The sequence below is a fragment of the Daucus carota genome, chromosome 9, assembly GCF_001625215.2.
Source record: "Daucus carota subsp. sativus chromosome 9, DH1 v3.0, whole genome shotgun sequence".
Taxonomy (NCBI): domain Eukaryota; kingdom Viridiplantae; phylum Streptophyta; class Magnoliopsida; order Apiales; family Apiaceae; genus Daucus; species Daucus carota.
Genome location: NC_030389.2, coordinates 32,211,296 through 32,231,072, shown reverse-complemented (window position 1 = coordinate 32,231,072; position 19,777 = coordinate 32,211,296). Strand labels below are relative to the sequence as shown.

Sequence of the window (19,777 nt, the reverse complement as noted above, 5' to 3'; positions counted from 1 at the left end):
GAAAAGTTTTTATTTTCTTTGTTAGAAAATCATTTATGTTGAGTTGACATGGGGAGGATTTCTAATAACGAATGACAGACTAGATCTTAGTAATCTGTTAATTTTATTACAGATTAAAAAGCTAGTAATCACACACTTGACAATTTTTAACAATCTAAAACATCACTGATAGTGATATCTGTGTAAAAACTCTGAAGCCATATCAAACATCATTATGCAGAAATAATTGACATATATTTATATTATTTGCTTGAGACCTGTTCTTAGCTAGCTGACGATGTTACTGAGTTGAACTAAATTTACAAAGGGATCAATGCCGGACAACAAGATACCAAAGGTATCTTAACAATTAAACGAAAAGGAGATTCTTAAGATTAACGTAAACAATAATTCCTGTGGCACACATGTGAAGCATGAAAATGGAAGACACAACTAATCTCATGACAAGGTACTTGACAAATGAAACCTAAGAATACGCAGAATGGAAAGAAAACACATTACAGGACATTCTACGATAATTTAAATAATGTTAACAATAGATCTTTATCTCCGCTATGATTCTCTGGCCTTCATTGTAGATAAGAAAAGCTGCAATGCTCGACCGTCGACCAAGCAATCAAGATGCTGAAGAGTACTTTCAGTGGAACAGTACAATTATGCACTTGCAATATGCAACTGGCAAAAGGTAGCATAGTTATGACTCTCATGTTGCAAGAATTTCAGCCCAGGCTGTGATTTCGACAAGTAAAGCTTAATTCCGAATGGTTGATGGATAGTTGGAAACTGATTGTATCAGTCCTATATTAGAATTATTTTACATGTATACTCCTGTTATTAAGGGCCTGTTTGGCCTAGCTTATTTTTCGAGTTTAGGCTTTTAAGTCGCAGTCAACTTATTCGTACCGTTTGTGTAAAAACCTTATAAGTCAATTTCTGACTTATAACAAGAATCTAATAAGTTGAGAATCCTAACTATTTTTAGTGACATATTTTATTTTTAAATTTTGATTTTCAAAAATGTATAGGATCACACTATAAAAGAAAATTCATAATAATTTTTATACCCAGTAAGTTGTGAATACGAAAAAAAATCCAAACACATAAATTAATATTACTTTTGACTTATAATTTACTTCTCGCATATAAATAATAAGCACTTGTTTTGCAGGAAAAATGTTTTCATAGCATGTGTTTTTTATCATTTCCTAGACGCCACATATATATTTATATTGTGAATATGTGATCTTGTAAGGACCTCTGTTAGGGACATTAATATTATAGATTAGTTAATTAATTCTTATCTTGAACAGATTTTTATGTAAATAGAAACACAGCACATTATTGAGGGAGCAAGAATGAAGCAAAACCACAATGAACACATGATGAGAGGTACTGTCTTACTGCAGGCAAACTCTTAGCATAATCTTATTATTAAGTTACATCTTGCAATGTTTTTATTTTAGAACAAAGATAAAAACCTGCACAATGTTTTTTATTAACCGTGCTATAAATTTATAGTGATCCAAGGACTTCAAGTGCTAGATATCAAACCTGCATTTATCTCTGCCTGTAGTGAATCGAGTGGTACTTTGCTGTTGGTATAACAAAATACCCACCAAGAAATGCTGTTAATACCGACGAAATCAAGCCTAGTGGGAATCCAATCCACGCTCCTGTCCACAAGAACCATGGCTCTTTTTCATCATCATCATCCTCATCTTGTCCATCATTTGGCGGTGGCTCGTCTTTCGAACAATTCACTCTGATTTGCATCCCACATAATCCACTGTTGTTGGCAAAATAACTCGGATCATTCATCGTGTCCATTTGTCCACCCCGCGGGATTTCACCACTTAGCTTGTTGTTGCTCACATCTAACACGGATAGTTGATCTAACTTACTAAATGATTGTGGAATTGTACCAGAAATATTGTTGTTAGACAGGTCCAGTGCTTCAATACTTTGTAGATCTCCAAAACTTTGTGGTATATATCCTGAGAGTTTATTGTAGGAGAGGTTGAGAAGCTTCAGCCCCCAGAGATTTCCATATGAATCTGGAACATCACCTGAAAACTTATTGTTTGACAAGTCTAGTAAAGTATACATTTCTCGATTATGACTTGAGAGACCTTGCACAGCATTCTTCCAGTTCACTGTTAAATCATTCGTCTCGATTGTAATGGTGTACATGCCACTGAATAATGAAACTGTGGCCTCAATCCAGTTCACCTTTATCTCCCCCTTACCATCACCGGCCATGTATCCTGAGGAGCTTCCACTCAGTTCTAACTCTGAGGGGATACTTCCATCAAGACTGTTACTTGAGAGATCAAGAATTTGGAGTCCACTTCCATAGAATGAGTTGGACCACAATGGGCCATGTAGTGAGTTGTTACGTAAACTCAGAACCTGAAGGTTGGATAATTTTGAAATAAAATAATCTGGAAAATAACCTGTAATGTTGTTGTCATGTAGATCAAGATATTCGAGTGCAGCATCATCAGTGAGGTTCCTAGGGAAGCTTCCAGAGAACTTATTTTTCCCTAGTGCAAGAATACTAGTTGCGCTGAAAAGTGACACGGGAATGTCACCGGATAGTTCATTAGAGGAGAGATCAACATAATGTGGTGTCAAATAAGATTTGAAAACCGGGAGTGTGTTGCCAGAGAGTCTGTTTCTTGACAAGTCTAGTAGTATTAGTGAAGGGAGATCTGCGATGGATTTCGGGAACGACCCTGAAAAACTGTTTCCAGAAAGCACTAGTACCTTCATCTTTAAAGCATGACCGACATTTTGTGGCAACTCCCCTGAGAAATTGTTTCTTGAAAGATCCAAAACAGATAAATTTTGAGACTGAAAAAGTGAAAAGGGTATTGACCCAGTAAGTTTGTTCCGTGAGAGTAGTAGATTTTCAATTTCCATCTCTGCCATCCAAAGTGGGAAGTTTCCTGTGAGCTGATTGTCACTCAGTTCGAGCATATTAAGATTCTTTTGAGTGGAAATCCATTCCGGAATGTCTGCAGTCATTTTACATGATTTGAGAGAGAGTTGAGAAAGCATACACTTGGGAACTATTTTGACTTGGTTATTCCAAATGAACTTGTTTCCTCCAAGATACAAATTCTTCAAACTCGCAATGTCAAATAACCAGGAGGGGATTTCTCCAGAAAACATGTTATCTTCCAGTCGAAGTGTTTCCAATTTGCTCAAATTTTGTATAAATGGTAGGATTACACCAGTGAAAGTGTTGCTGCTCAACACCATAGTGGAAATGTTGGACAAGCGTCCTATCGCACTCGGAATTTGCAACTGCAAATGATTATTCCCCAAATCTAGTCTTTCCAGTCCCGTCAAATTCCCAATTGAGTCTGGAACCTGACCTGAAAAATCATTGAGATTGATAGAAAACTGCTGCAACTTTGTTAGATTTCCAATCTGAAGAGTGAAATTACACACCTAGAGGGGGGGTGAATAGGTGTTATGGCTAATATGACCGATTTTTAATGTTACCGAATAGTTATACTGTCACAGACAGCTTGCTGTTAATTTCAGAATAAACAGTCAGCTAGCTAACAATGCAGATGCAATGCAAAACAGATATAATCAGTAAGCTAGCAACACAGAGAATTTTAGCCAGGTTCGACCCCTATCCCTAATGGTCTACGTCCTGGTCCCCTACCAACTGGTAAGAGATTATATTATTAATCAAATAATGTTAACGATTACAATGATTCAATAATATAACTCCCTTTATCCCTTGTTCCTGTTATCAGCTCGCTGAAACCCCTGAACCACGAACCAAAAGCTCTCCAAGACCTATACTTCCCAAGTATACTCTTCTAGCTAACTAGTCCCCTTGTTCCCTTGTTTCACAAGCTCGATACACAGCAACAAACCTTTACACTTTGAACAATACAATGTAAGAGTGTAATACAACCGAAACTATGAACTCAATATAGATATATAATCAAATATAAGTACTAGAGCTCAAGTAAAGATTTTGCAATGAAAGTGTGTTGTATTTCAGAAGCTTGATGTGTGTTCTCCTTAAAGAAAACGGCAACCACACTCAAGTATATATACACAAAATCCAACGGTCAATTTGCTAACAAATTCCCACGATCTTGTTCCAACCGAACTCACGTATAATTTGTTCTCAATTTGAACGTTTGAACTTGTGAAGATTACTGAGTAAAAAGCGTAGGAACGTTGTAAACAAACTCAGTAAAACGTTTATATAAAAACCATAATTTGAAATCAAATAGGAGTAGTTTTAGATAAGATTGAGATAGAGATAAAAACTCCTATAAGTTAGGAAATCGTTTTTGTTTGATTTAAAACTGAGCTCTAATATTTATATAAGTCATATATAAATATTAACGTCCTTACAAATCGATTCCTAATAAATCTCCTTGCTTTTCGACTTTAATCCTTATCCATTTGTTATTCTGTTCGCGCTGTGAGCTTGCTGATAGAACCTGTAAGCTTGCTGACAGTTGAACATAACACTGAAACTTATCAAGCTGTTAGCACATGCATATATCATTGATAGCTCGCTAACAAGCACCAGTTTTATGCTATTAGCTTGCTGGCAGAGTGATCATCAAAACACTGAGAGTATCAATCTCCCCCTTTTTGATGATTACACCATATTTAGGAAAAGTATTTAAACTCCCCCTGAATACAGCAATCTAATATCATTAAACTTAGCATATAAAACAATTCAGCATTTAAAAAACAAATATAGGATATATAACAGTCTAATATGCAAAGCAAATATATTATGCAATCAGATATCAACCAAATCAAGTACTTGCATAAATAGATAAACTAATAATCTGACCAGGATAAACCACCTGGATACAGATAAATATCCAAAACAAATCCTAACCAGGATAAACCACCTGGTAACCAACAAATTCAACCAACTTAACTTAACAAAAACTTAGTCTGAAACAAATAAAGCAAATAGGGCCATAACTTTGTACTTAAACACTTAAGCACACACAAGTCTTATTAAATTAGATAGATTTTCCTAAATTGTCTCCCCCTTAATCATTAAAAAGGTTAGAAATTTAGGTCTCCTCATCATCCTTGTCAGACTTCTCCTTTGCAAATTTCTTCGCGAGCTCCGCAGCAATACGATTTTGCTCCATCAGCAAATTTCCAGCAGCAGCTAACTCAGAATCAGTACCTGCAGCATCCTTAAGTGCATCCAGTGCAGTACGTGGCCTAGGACTGTCAGAAGCATCATCCGTAGAAGTAAAGGTAACCTTGACATCAGAAGAACCGCAAGAACCAAACATTCTCTTGCGTAACTCATATTGTAGACTCCCAGAGCTACACTTCTCAGGTGAGTTCCCTGTCTTCCCACCAAACACTATATCCTTCCAAAAATCAAACTGGTTTGATAGCTCCTCCATTTGTTCAGAAAGCTGTTTCTGGCCATCCACCAACTGCTTATGGTTTGATCTCAATTCCTCCATGTAATCCAGAATCTCTTTAGCAGAGATACCCAGATCAACACCAGCAGGAGCAGCAATAGGTGGAGTCACAACAGGAACCTCCAACACAGACAAACTACCATCTTTCTCAATTTTCAAGTTTGACTGACTCAAACACTTAACATCTAAAAATTCTTTGGCCGTGACAGACTCGACCCCATCAAGATCAACACCAAACCACTCAAACACACGAGTTAACAATAACCCATATGGTAACCCAGCAGTAGACTTCCCTTCAACAGCATTAACCATATTTTTCAAAACCAAATCACCCATGTCAAAACTTTTACCCGACATCAGCATAGCACACACAACAACATCCTGAGCTGACAGATTAGACCTAGTACCCAACCTAGGACTAATGTTCTCAATTGACACCTTAAACAGAGCATGTGCAAGAGGGATTAACTGAGTGGTAGAGGGAAAAGTATCATTATCACATTCAAAACCAAGAATAGTTTTAAACTGATCCTTAATCCCAAATTCCACAACATCTTTAAAACCACGCTTAGTGAAAATAGAGACTGGAGAGGGAGGAGTTTTCAAAATCCCATTGAGAAATAACGGTGACAGAGTTATTTTAGTGTCCGACACAAAAGACACATATTGACCAGCAGGATTTTCGAACAGATTCAAGTAAAATTCACGAACTAAATTAGGGTAACAAATCTTAGGGAGATCAACCAGAAAAGATTCAAACCCTAAATCAGCAAACAATTTGACTACCCCACAATTGTAAAAAGCCTTGCCAGAAAGAGGCTTACCCAAAATGACTTTGCGAGAGCCCAAATCCCGCATTTCTGAACCAGCTTCAGCAACTTGTTTCGCCTTCTTTGATTTTTCCGCAGTAGTCCCCGACTTACGAACCCCAGAGATTTCATCGCTGCTTTCAATATCCACCATTTTTGAATCCAAATCAATCTCTTCTTCATCGATGAGCTTTCGCTTGGTAGCACTCGAGGTGGTTGCTCGCATATTGGCTCTAGTTTTCTTCTTCATTGCTAGTCTGGCGCCGATAGTCGCTATGGTGAGGAGAGAAAAGCGATTGAACAAGAGAGATGAAACCCTATTTGGAGGTTGAGACGCTTTAAAGAGGGCACTGAAGAGACTCGGTGATAGGATATACTTGAAACACTTTTGAATAATTATCGGGGGATCAAATTTAGGAAATTTGTTAATTAAACTTGTTTTATTAATAAAGTTCATTTTTAATCTTATGACTAGATAAGCTGTAAATCTAACAAACACTATCTAACCACTTATCCCATATAAATAGCACATGAAAAATTTGAATTTTAAACTTATCATAAAGAGCTTAGATTATCACATAATCACGTAGGAAAATTCAACACATAAATACATGTAAATCAGCATACAACGGATAGTTAATTTATGAAGTTAAACTAACTGAAAACCTTTAAACTGACCTTCATGCAAAAATAATTAACAATATGGAAAGTACAGAGAGTAAGCTGATAGTACCCGGACCAAGCTTATTAGCTTGCTGACTGCACATCACACATGCCCAATTCCCTTCTCAGCACGACATATCGTTCTTCAGGAAGAGGTTTTGTGAAGATGTCAGCTAGCTGATCTGCTGTAGCCACAAAAATCAGCTTGACAGCACCCTTTGCAACATTGTCTCTCAGAAAATGATGTCGAACATCTATATGCTTTGTTCTTGAATGGTTGACTGGATTTTCTGAAATGTTGATTGTACTTGTGTTGTCACAAAAAATAGGAGTTTGCTTGCATTTGATTCCAAAGTCCTTCAATTGTTGTCTCATCCATAGCATTTGAGAGCAACAGCTACCAGCTGCTAAATACTCCCCCTCAGCCGTAGATAGAGCAACTGAAGTTTGCTTCTTGCTTAACCAAGAAACTAAGCTTTGACCCAAAAATGCACAAACACCACTTGTACTTTTTCTATCAGTTTGACTACCTGCATAATCTGCATCACTATACCCAACAAGATCAAAAGCATTTGTGATAGGATAGAATAAGCCCAAAGTAATGGTTCCACTTAAATATTTAAATATTCTTTTAACAGCTTGTAAGTGAGAATCCTTTGGTTTTGCTTGAAATCTAGCACAAACACAAACACTATACATAATATCAGGTCTAGAGGCTGTAAGATAAAGTAAACTACCAATCATACCTCTATACATTCGAATATCAACATCTTTACCATTTTCATCTGCTGTCAGCTTGCTGACAACGCTCATCGGTGTTGATTTCGCCTTGATATTCTCATATCCAAATCTTTTGAGTAGGTTCTTGATATACTTGGATTGATGCACATAAATTCCTTCTGGAGTTTGCTTAATTTGGAGCCCCAAGAAATAATTGAGCTCTCCCATCATGCTCATGTCAAACTCACTATGCATGCACTTTGAAAACCACTTACACAAAGAATCATTAGTAGATCCAAATATAATATCATCCACATATATTTGAACAACTAATATATCTTGTCCTTTAATAATGGTAAACAAAGTAGGATCAATTTTACCTCTAATGAAACCATTTTTGATCAAAAATTCACTTAACCTTTCATACCATGACCGAGGTGCTTGCCTTAATCCATAAAGTGCCTTCTTGAGCTTGTAGACACGGTTTGGATACTTTTCATCCTCGAATCCTGGTGGTTGCTTGACATAGACTTCTTCCTTTAGATATCCATTTAAGAATGCACTTTTGACGTCCATTTGATGTAGCTTGAACTTCTTGAAGCATGCAAATGACAATAGCATCCTAATAGATTCCAATCTTGCAACCGGAGCATAAGTTTGATCAAAATCAATCCCTTCTTGCTGATTGTATCCTTGTGCAACAAGTCTAGCTTTGTTTCGAGTGATAGTACCAAATTCATCAACTTTATTCTTGAATACCCATTTGGTTCCAACAATTGAAGCATCCTCTGGTGGATCTACAAGTTCCCAAACATCACATCTTTCGAATTGGTTGAGTTCTTCTTGCATTGCCATGATCCAATTTTCATCTTGCAAAGCTTCTTGAACATTCTTTGGTTCCTCTTGAGCTATGAAGGCAGCATAAGCACAAATGTTGGCTTGAGCTTTCCTTGTCCTGATTCCAGCTGATTTATCTCCAATGATCAACTGAGGAGGATGATTCTTCACTGTTCTAGTTGATTTTGGTAGATTATGTTGAGCTATGACCTCTTCATTCCTTGTAGTCTGCCTAGGAGGAGTCTGATCAACAACATTTTGGCTTGCTGATGAAGTTTGACCTCTGGATTCATCCAATGTAAGCTTAGACATCTTATCCAAGGTTTCCTCAAGAGATGGAGTGGATTCAGTAGCTTTATTGCCTTCTGAAGTTGTGGCAGTTGACTTGTCAGCCTGCTGATTTCCAGTTTCCTTCACTGTCAGCTTGCTGCTAGTACCTGTACCTGCACATTCTTCCTCATCTCTTGCAAGATCATCAGTAGACTCTTGAAATGAAACATCAATAGACTCTTCAACAGTATGTTTAGCAAGATTATACACTCTATAAGCACGACTTGTTAAAGAATAACCCAAGAATATAGCTTCATAAGATTTAGAGTCGAATTTACCATCCCTATCAATGGTTTTGAGTACGAAGCACTTAGATCCAAAGACTTTGAAGTAGCTGATATTAGGCTTCTTTTTCCTTAGCAATTCATAAGGAGTCTTGTTGAGAATTGGCCTGATAAGCACTCTGTTAAGAACATAGCTTGCTGTGTTGACAGCTTCTGCCCAAAAGCTTCTTGGCAGCTTGCTCTCCTGCAGCAATGTCCTAGCTGTTTCTTGTAAGGACCTGTTCTTACGCTCTACAACTCCATTTTGCTGAGGTGTACGAGGTGCTGAGAACTCATGTGAGATTCCTCTTTCTTCACAATAAGTAATGAAGTCTTTTTGGAATTCCCCACCATGATCACTTCGAATACCTACAAGTCTTGTATCTAGTTTGTTCTCAAGCAACTTGATTAGTTTCTCAAATTCACTAAAAGCACAATCTTTAGTACGCAAGAATAATACCCAAGTGAATCTAGAATAATCATCAACAATAACAAAGGCATATTGTTTACCTCCAATACTCTTATAAGCTTCGGGACCAAAAAGATCCAAGTGTAGAAGCTCTAAAGGTTTAGAAGTAGATACCATTTTCTTTGCCTTATGTGGAGTCCTTGTTTGCTTTCCCAATTGACAAGCAGAACATGTCTCCATCTTGACATACTTAAGCTTTGGTAATCCTCGAACAAGCTTCTTTGCTGACAGCTTGCTGAGATGATCCATATGAGCATGTCCAAGCCTTCTATGCCAAATTTCTGGATTATTATCCACAGCTGCTAAACAAACACCTGCCTCCTGTTCTTCAAAGTTCAAAACATATATATTTCCTTCTCGTTTTGCAACTAGAGGAGTTTTGTTAGCACCGACAAGTATAGTACATTCATCCTTACCAAAGTTAACAATATGACCATCATCAAATAACTGACTTATACTAAGCAAGTTATAAGTAAGACCTTTGACAAATTGTACCTTGTTAATAGAAATGATACTATTACCTATAGTTCCTTTGCCAAGAATAGGAAGAGTTTTGCTATCACCAATTGTGACACGTCCACCCTTCTTCATCTTCAAGCTTACAAACTGAGATTTGTCTCCACTCATGTGCCTAGTGCATCCACTATCCAATATCCATTGATTTGGCTTTACTTTAGACACGAGACAAACCTACAAAACAAACACAAACAACTCAACGTTTTGGTACCCAAATTTTGTTGGGTCCAACAGTGTTAGTTGATAGAACATATAGAACATTAAGATCAGATTTCTTGATCCACATTTGGACCACTTTAGAACTCTTCTTCCATGTTCTGCTGGTCTTATCAGCATTCTGTCTTGGAGCTGTCTTCTGTCTGTTTCTGTTGTCAGCATACTGACTGTGAGCTGACTTCCTGTTCCAGCTTGCTGATTGAGAATTCTTCATTGGACAGTTATTAGCAAGATGGCCCTTCTTTCCACACTTGTGACAAGTCACCCAAGGCATGGCATAATTGTATGGAATGCCATTTTTCCCTTCATATCTCATTGATGATGTGGATGTAGAAGCTGCACCAATGCCTCCTTTGTCATGAGAACCTTTAGCTTGTTTCATCATAGATTTGAGACTTTCTTCTCCTTGAACAAACTTTCCCATGGCTTTCTGAAGATTTTTAACTTCTTGCTCCAATGACTTGATCTTTTCAGCTTGAATAGAGATTTCGGCTAAGCTTTGGGATTTGCTTAACTCGAATGCCTCCAAGCTTGCATCCTTAGCTTTAAGATCTGCTCTCAGCGAGCTGAGTTCCTTCATGAGTGTATCATTCCTTCTTTGGATTTGGATGTTGTTCCCTTCAAGTTGTGAGATCTGTTCCTTGAGGGTAGCAATGATTCCACTACTAGCTTTGGCACTCTTTTCATTCAAGAAATCACCTATGACTTTCTTCAAATGAACATTTTCTTTCTCGAGCTCATAATTCTCATTCTTTAGATCAACGAGTTCCATTATTGATAAACAACTCTTATCCTGCATGGTTAGTTCACAAGTAGTTGTATCAATAGTATGTAATTCAGAATTAATAGAGTTTACCTCACTATTAGTGTCCGTATCTGAATCAGTTGTATCAATTGAGCCATCGAGACCAACAAGAGCCAAATTCACCATCTCATCACTAGAATCATCAGAAGCTGACTCATCTTCATCATCACTCCAAGTTAGAAGTGCCTTGGATTTCTTTTTGTTCTTAAAATCAGCTTGCTGTCTAGGCGGCTTTGACTTGTTCTTTAGCTTGTAGCAATCCCTTTTGAAATGCCCTTTCTTGCCACATTCAAAACATGCATCATCCTTTGAATCTTTCTTTGCACCAAAAGCTTTGCCCTTTTCTCTTTTCATTTTGTTTTTCTTTTCAATCATTCTCTTGATTTTTCTGGACATAAGAGCTAGATCCTCATCTGATTCTGTTTCCTCATCTGTTTCCAGCTTGCTGACAGAGGAGTGCAGTGCAAGATTCTTCATTTTCTCTGTTGGCAGCTTGCTGCTTTCTGAGCTGTTAGCTTCAATCTTAGCTTCAAATTGTTCCAACTCAGCAAATATAGCCAGGTGATCCATAGTATCAATGTTGAGAGCTGACTCCAATGCTGTGACCTTGGCACCATATTCGAATGGAGCTGCATTAAGAATATTCATGTTGATTTCCGATTGAGGAATCTTTTTGCCAAGTCGTTCAAGGCTGTTAAGAGTGACTTGGAATCTAGCTTGACTTTCACGAATGGATTCTCCCTTCTTGATAGCGAAGCTTCCAAATTCTTTCATGAGCTTTCCGAGCTTGACCTTCTTTAGACCTTGTGAGCCTTCATGATACGTCTCCAATGCATCCCAGATTTCCTTTGCTGTTTTGAGAGAAGAGACCTTGTCATATTCAGCTTGATTCAGCCCATTGATTAATGTACTCCTTGCTTTTCCATTGGCAGCAACCTTTGATAGCTCGTCCGTTGTGAGAACATCAACGTCTTTGACTTTGCCATCGCTATCACGATATTCATAAGGACCTCTTTGCACCACTCTTTGCATTAGGGGATCTCTGGATAGATGAGCCTCCATTTGGCCTTTCCACCAATTGTAGTTGTCAGAACCCGTGAGGAGAGGAGCTCTGAAATCGGACTTTCCCTGAAAGTTATCAGCCATATCGATCGATACTATTCCTGTTACAGAAGTATTAGTACAAACACAGCTCTGATACCAATTGAAATTACACACCTAGAGGGGGGGTGAATAGGTGTTATGGCTAATATGACCGATTTTTAATGTTACCGAATAGTTATACTGTCACAGACAGCTTGCTGTTAATTTCAGAATAAACAGTCAGCTAGCTAACAATGCAGATGCAATGCAAAACAGATATAATCAGTAAGCTAGCAACACAGAGAATTTTAGCCAGGTTCGACCCCTATCCCTAATGGTCTACGTCCTGGTCCCCTACCAACTGGTAAGAGATTATATTATTAATCAAATAATGTTAACGATTACAATGATTCAATAATATAACTCCCTTTATCCCTTGTTCCTGTTATCAGCTCGCTGAAACCCCTGAACCACGAACCAAAAGCTCTCCAAGACCTATACTTCCCAAGTATACTCTTCTAGCTAACTAGTCCCCTTGTTCCCTTGTTTCACAAGCTCGATACACAGCAACAAACCTTTACACTTTGAACAATACAATGTAAGAGTGTAATACAACCGAAACTATGAACTCAATATAGATATATAATCAAATATAAGTACTAGAGCTCAAGTAAAGATTTTGCAATGAAAGTGTGTTGTATTTCAGAAGCTTGATGTGTGTTCTCCTTAAAGAAAACGGCAACCACACTCAAGTATATATACACAAAATCCAACGGTCAATTTGCTAACAAATTCCCACGATCTTGTTCCAACCGAACTCACGTATAATTTGTTCTCAATTTGAACGTTTGAACTTGTGAAGATTACTGAGTAAAAAGCGTAGGAACGTTGTAAACAAACTCAGTAAAACGTTTATATAAAAACCATAATTTGAAATCAAATAGGAGTAGTTTTAGATAAGATTGAGATAGAGATAAAAACTCCTATAAGTTAGGAAATCGTTTTTGTTTGATTTAAAACTGAGCTCTAATATTTATATAAGTCATATATAAATATTAACGTCCTTACAAATCGATTCCTAATAAATCTCCTTGCTTTTCGACTTTAATCCTTATCCATTTGTTATTCTGTTCGCGCTGTGAGCTTGCTGATAGAACCTGTAAGCTTGCTGACAGTTGAACATAACACTGAAACTTATCAAGCTGTTAGCACATGCATATATCATTGATAGCTCGCTAACAAGCACCAGTTTTATGCTATTAGCTTGCTGGCAGAGTGATCATCAAAACACTGAGAGTATCAAAGAGGAATATGTCCATCAAGAAAATTGCTTTGCAAGAGTAATGTCCTCAAATTTCCAAGCTTGCCAACATCACTACTTAATCCACCCTTTAATGCATTATGAGATAAATCAAGAAACTGTAGAAACCCCAAGTGGAAAAGTTGTGGTGGAATTGAGTCATTAAACAAATTGTTGCTCATGTCAAGGTGAATTAGTCTGCTGAGATTAGCCAATCCCTTGCCGGAAATTTCGCCTTCTATCCGATTACAGGAGATATTAAGGAACTGCAGAAACCTCAGGTGGAAAAGTTGTGGTGGAATTGAGCCATTAAAGAAATTGTTGCTCATGTCAAGGTGAACTAATTTGTTGAGATTGGCCAACCCTTTGCCTGAAATTTCACCTTCGAAACTGTTACTGGAGATGTCAAGAAACTGCAAAGAGTGGAAAAGTTGTGGTGGAATTGAGCCATAAAAGGAATTGTAGCTCATGTCAAGATGAATTAGTCTGCTGAAATTAGCCAATTCCTTGCCAGAAATTTCGCCACATATCGAATTATTGGAGATATCAAGTAGCATTAAGGATCCAATGCCATAAATGGGGTCTAGAATTCTTGAATCTAAAAACATAGGGAAGTTTGGGTATTTTGGAAAAGGGATGTTGTCAAGGTACAGAGCTATAATGTCGCGTGAATACGAACTGCAAACAACTCTATTCCAAGTACAACAATCAGAATTTGAGCTCCATGACTCCAAACCACCTGACGATGAGTTTGAAGTTTTGTAAAACTGGAGCAAGGAGGATTTAAAGTGGAGAAGGGATTGTTTCTGATGAGCAGGACAAGATACTACACATGGCATTAACATGAAAATCAAAGGTACTAATAATATGATGAGGCTCAGTGGCTTGCTCATTGTTTTCTTTGCTTGTTTCTTAAAGTCTGGTTATTATCAATAGAGAAATGTATGTGTGTGCATAGCAAGGTATTTTCGAGTGAGTCCTCTGAGTCGAGTAAGTTAATTCTCCGGGGATCAGCTGTGAGGATTCCTCCAGTCAACGAGTGAGTCGTCGCCACAAGTCCATTCGGTTTCAACTTCACAGACGTCCTTCTCGTCGTTCAAATGAACCAAGACCAACGGATATCCACCCAACTGGTTGCAAGACATTTTCCAAGCAGGCAGGGGAAAGAAGTGGAGATAAGAGCCAGCCCTGTCCCTGTCAACTTTGCAATAATCCCAAATTTTCGTATAAAATCTTAGAATTTTGTGTAATAAAAAGTTTTGTCTATTTTCTGTATAATACATGATGAGCAATATAAGCACTAATATCTTATTCAATATTAATGCCTAAACTAATTTCAGGTACTCCGATTTAAAAAAACTGTTAGTGATATCAGCATAATATATTCAGGTATAATAAACGCAGTATGTCTAGGGTACATCCTGCAAAGCTTTTTTTGTCAAATTATAAAACATACACTAACTATTACTCATACTTAAAAAAAACACCGTTATGAAAAACAAACAAAATTCTTATTAATTATACACCAAGACGGTGTTTGTTGAAATTGATTATAATCCCGGATAAATATATTATTTTATTTTTTTTGATTTAGATAATTATATTCACATTAGATTATATTACAATCACTTTCCTAATACATGTTGGTGAACAGAATATTATATGTAAAATTGCACTACAATGATGATTGAAATATGAATTAGAATACCTCCAAACAAACATGGCTTAATTGTTACTGGACTTTTACATTTCCCTGGGCATTCACTCTTTCAGCCATATTCACTTGCCCCAATGAAATTGATCTTTTATCCTGCGAATTTGCAGAACTTGGACATTTCCCTAGTAGGATACAGATAAATGTACAAGACTTTGCAGTGTGGATAACTGATGCACAAGGGTCTATTCATCTAAAACTAATTAGACTTGCCTGCCCTGTTTCATAAGTTAGCATTAGATACATTTTTTTTGCCCGCCTTGTTTTATAAGTTAGCATTAGATGACATTTCTTTTTCCTGGCCTTTCAGTGACATTGGGGGTAGATGTCAATTTCTGGCAGTTGTCTGAAGTCATGGTCAAGCCCCGATTAAAGGTTTGCGTAACAAATAAATTTGAACCACCAAAATACAGCAAAAATGTATAGAACTTGCTAAGAAGGAAGCATGAAGTGACAAAAGGAATCAATTTCTATATATAGATTGATCAGCAAGGTGCCATGTAAGCACACATTGAGTTGAAGAGTGGTAAATCTGTAAAGATATTTGAAAGTTTACTCTCTCTGCAATGCAAGGCAGGATACTTCCGGTCTAAGACCGAGGTTGTGTTCACTTGGAATAAATGGAATGGAGGTAGAATAAAATGAATTTTGTACTCTATAATGGTGTTGATAAAAAAATATATATATATAATTTTCATTCATTCAATCATTTCATTCTTTATAATTCTAACCCACATGTTTTGAAGGAATGGTCATTCTATTTTTACATCATGTTTCTTTACAATCTTTCTCACAAGAAATTTAAATACATTCATATTTTATCCCTATTATCTCATACTTTTTCCTTTAATGTTTTTATTTTAGAACAAAAATGAAAACCTGCACAATGTATTTCATTAACCGTGCTATATATTTATAGTGATCCAAGGACTTCAAGTGCTAGATCACACACCTGCATTTATCTCTGCCTGTAGTGAATGGAGTGGTACTTTGCTGTTGGTATAACAAAATACCCACCAAGAAATGCTGTTAATACCGTCGAAATCAAGCCTAGTGGGAATCCAATCCACGCTCCTGTCCACAAGAACCATGGCTCTTTTTCATCATCATCCTCTTCTTGTCCTTCATTTGGTGTTGGCTCGTCTTTTGAACAATTCACCCTGATCTGCATGCCACATAGTCCACTGTTATTGGCGAAATAACTCGGATCATTCATCCTGTCCATTTGTCCACCCCGCGGGATTTCACCACTTAGCTTGTTGTTACTCACATCTAACACGGATAGTTGATCTAACTTCCCAAGTGATTGAGGAATTGTACCGGAGATATTGTTGTTAGACAGGTCCAATGCCTCTATACTTTCTAGATCCCCAAAACTTTGTGGTATATATCCAGAGAGTTTATTGTAGGAGAGGTTGAGTAGCTTCAGTCCTTTGAGGTTTCCTAATGAATCTGGAACATCACCTGAAAACTTATTGTTCGACAAGTCTAGTAAAGTATAAATATGTCGATTATGACTTGAGAGACCTTGCATAGCATTCTTCCAGTTCACTGTTAAATCATTAATCTCGATTCTAGTGGTGTACATGCCACTGAATAATGAAACTGTGGCCTCTATCCAGTTCACCTCTATCTCATTATTACCAGAGGCTAACGCTCGAGATCCTGAAGAGTTTCCACTCATTCCCCGCAGATTTCCAAACTCTGAAGGGATACTTCCAACAATATTGTTACTTGAGAGATCAAGAATTTGGAGGCTACTTTTGTTGTAGAAAGAGTTGGTCGACAATGAGCCATGTAGTGAGTTGTTACGTAAACTCAGGACATGAAGGTTGGGTAACTTTAAAAAATCTGAAAAATTACCTGTAATATTGTTGTCATGCAGATCAAGATATTCAAGATTTTCAATATGAGTGAGGTTCCTAGGTAAGCTTCCAGTGAACTTATTTTTCCCTAGTGCAAGAAAACTAGTTCCTTCGAATAATGACAAGGGAATGTCACCGGATAGTTCATTAGAGGACAGATCAACATACTGTGGTGAGCGATAAGAACTGAAAACCGGGAATGTGTTGCCAGAGAGTCTGTTTCTTGACAAGTCTAGTAGCATTAGAAAAGGGATATCTCCAATGGATTTCGGGATCGACCCCGAAAAACTGTTTCCAGAAAGCATTAGTACCGTCATGTTTAAAGCATGACCGATATTTTGTGGCAACTCTCCCGAAAAATTGTTCCTTGAAAGATCCAAAACGGATAAATTTTGAGACTGAAAAAGGGGAAAGGGTATTGACCCTGTAAGTTTGTTCCGTGAGAGTAGTAGAGTTTCAATTTCCATATCTGCAATCCAAAGTGGGAGGTTTCCTGTGAGCTGATTATCACTCAGTTCAAGTAAATTAAGATTCTTCTGAGTGGAAATCCATTCCGGAATGTCTGCAGAAAATTTACATGATTTGAGAGAGAGTTGTGAAAGCATACACTTGGGAACTATTTTGACGTCGTTATTCCAAATGAACTTGTTTCCTCCAAGATACAAATTCTTCAAACTCTCAATGTCAAATAACCAGGACGGGATTTCTCCTGAAAGCATGTTATCTTCCAACCCAAGTGTTTCCAATTTGCTCAAGTTCCGTATTGATGGTGGGATATCTCCTGAAAGCATGTTATCTTCCAGCCGAAGTGTTTCCAACTTGCTCAAGTTCCCTATTGAAGGGATTAATCCTGTGAAACTGTTCCCACTCAATTCCAAAATGGACATGTGGAACAAGGTTCCAATCCCATTCAGAATATGCATCTCTAGATAATTATTACTCACGTCCAATTTTTCCAATGCTTTCAAATTGAGGATCGACTCTGGAATCCGACCCAAAAATTTGTTCCGGCTGACAGAAAATTGCTGCAATCTGGTGAGATTTCCTATCTGGACAGGGATATTTCCATCCATAGAATTCTTATCCAACTTGAATGACCTTAAATTTTCAAGCTTGCCAATTTCTCCACTTAAACCATTCTTTAATGAGTTAACACTCAAATCAAGAGACTGCAGAAACCGCAACTGGAAAAGTTGCGCTGGGATTGAGCCATTAAGGAGATTCCAACTCATGTCGAGGTGAATTAGTTTTGTGAGATTAGCCAACCCTTCACCAGAAATTTCACCTTCTATCAAAGTTCTGGAGATATTAAGAAACCTTAAGGATCTAATTCCATAAATAGGGTCCAATATTTGTACATTCACCGGCTTGTATACATAATACATACGGAGATGGTCAAGGTGCAGAGCTGTTATATCACGAGAATGAGAACTGCAAACAACTCTAGTCCACTTACAACAATCAGTAATGGAGTCCCATGACTCCAAGCCAAAGGACGACGAGTTTGAGGTTTCGTAGCTGGTCAGCAAGGAGGATTTGAAGTGAAGAAGGGATTGTTTCTGATAAGCAGGACAACATAAGCATGGCACGAGCAAGAAAATGAAAGGCAACCGCACAAGTAATTTGATCATGCTTAGGGGCTTAGCCATTGTGTTTTTTCTGTCTGGTTCTTGTGAAATGGAGCTGGTTGTTCATTATCATAGATGGCTGAATTTTTTTCATTTTCTTTGTTAGAAAATCATCATTAATTGTTTTATGTTGAGTTGACATGGAGGGGTTTTCTAATAAGGAATGACAGAAGATCTTAGTAATATGTTAATTTTATTACAGATTAATAAGCTAGTAATAACACACTTCGACAATTTTTAAGAATCTGAAACATGACTGATAGTGATATCAGTATCAGAAGTCATATTATTTTCAAAAAAAAAAAAAAGTATCAGAAGTCATATTAAACATCATCATGAAGAAATAATTGACATATATTTAAGTTGTTTTGTGACCTGTTCTTAGCTAGCTAAAGACGTTACTGAGTTTAACTAAATTTAAATGTATATATTGAGTTTTTAACTGAAGAGGAGACTCTTAAGATTCATGTAAACAATAATTCTAGATCATTGACTTGTTAGTTTATTTAACAGTCTTCTTTCTATGTATACATAAGATATTAGACGAAAATGAACGGGAGTTTCTTATACTCTGAAGAAAGACCCAGAGTTCCAAGTCAGAAGATGCAGCGGTAAATAAGTTTTTGTAAAACCACCAGAATGATTGCCATTTCCCCCATACGCATTTCAGTTATGTGCATGGTGTACACGCATATACAGGCAGTACAAAATCGAGGCAATCTCTGAATACTAACTATGACTTCAAAATAAGATCATGACATGATAGGGTATAAGCTTCATCATCGAGAGGGACATGGGCGGATCTGGTAAGAGGCGAGGGACACGTGCCCTCTAAATTGTTTTATTTTTTCACCATTCTAAATTTTACGAAATTATAGAAGTGTCCCTTGAAAATCTGAAAATATATAGGTGTTTTTCAAAAATTGCCCCTGAGAGCATCTCTAATGGCGTTGGCTGGCTAAATTGAACCTGTAAGACATTACGTAAAATTTGCTGAACCTGTAAGACATTGTGTTTCAATGGTATTGACTATATTTGTTGGCTATAATTTAAAAATAGTATGTTATTAATATTTAGATTGTTATAAATAGAATATATCAGTTTAACATGGTAAT

At 37.2% G+C, this 19,777-nt stretch overlaps 2 protein-coding genes across 2 annotated transcripts; both read right to left on the bottom strand.

Moving 5' to 3' along the window:
• Positions 1 to 1,557: 1,557 nt before the first annotated feature.
• On the bottom strand, positions 1,558 to 3,264 carry LOC108201420 (receptor-like protein 46). Its single transcript, XM_064085377.1, has one exon. It carries the CDS (start codon positions 3,262 to 3,264, stop codon positions 1,558 to 1,560), a length of 1,707 nt encoding a protein of 568 aa, XP_063941447.1.
• Positions 3,265 to 16,127: 12,863 nt separating this feature from the next.
• Positions 16,128 to 18,683, bottom strand: LOC108201421 (receptor-like protein 46). Its single transcript, XM_017369706.1, has one exon. The coding sequence runs from the start codon at positions 18,681 to 18,683 to the stop codon at positions 16,128 to 16,130; it is 2,556 nt and encodes an 851-aa protein (XP_017225195.1).
• Positions 18,684 to 19,777: the final 1,094 nt, after the last annotated feature.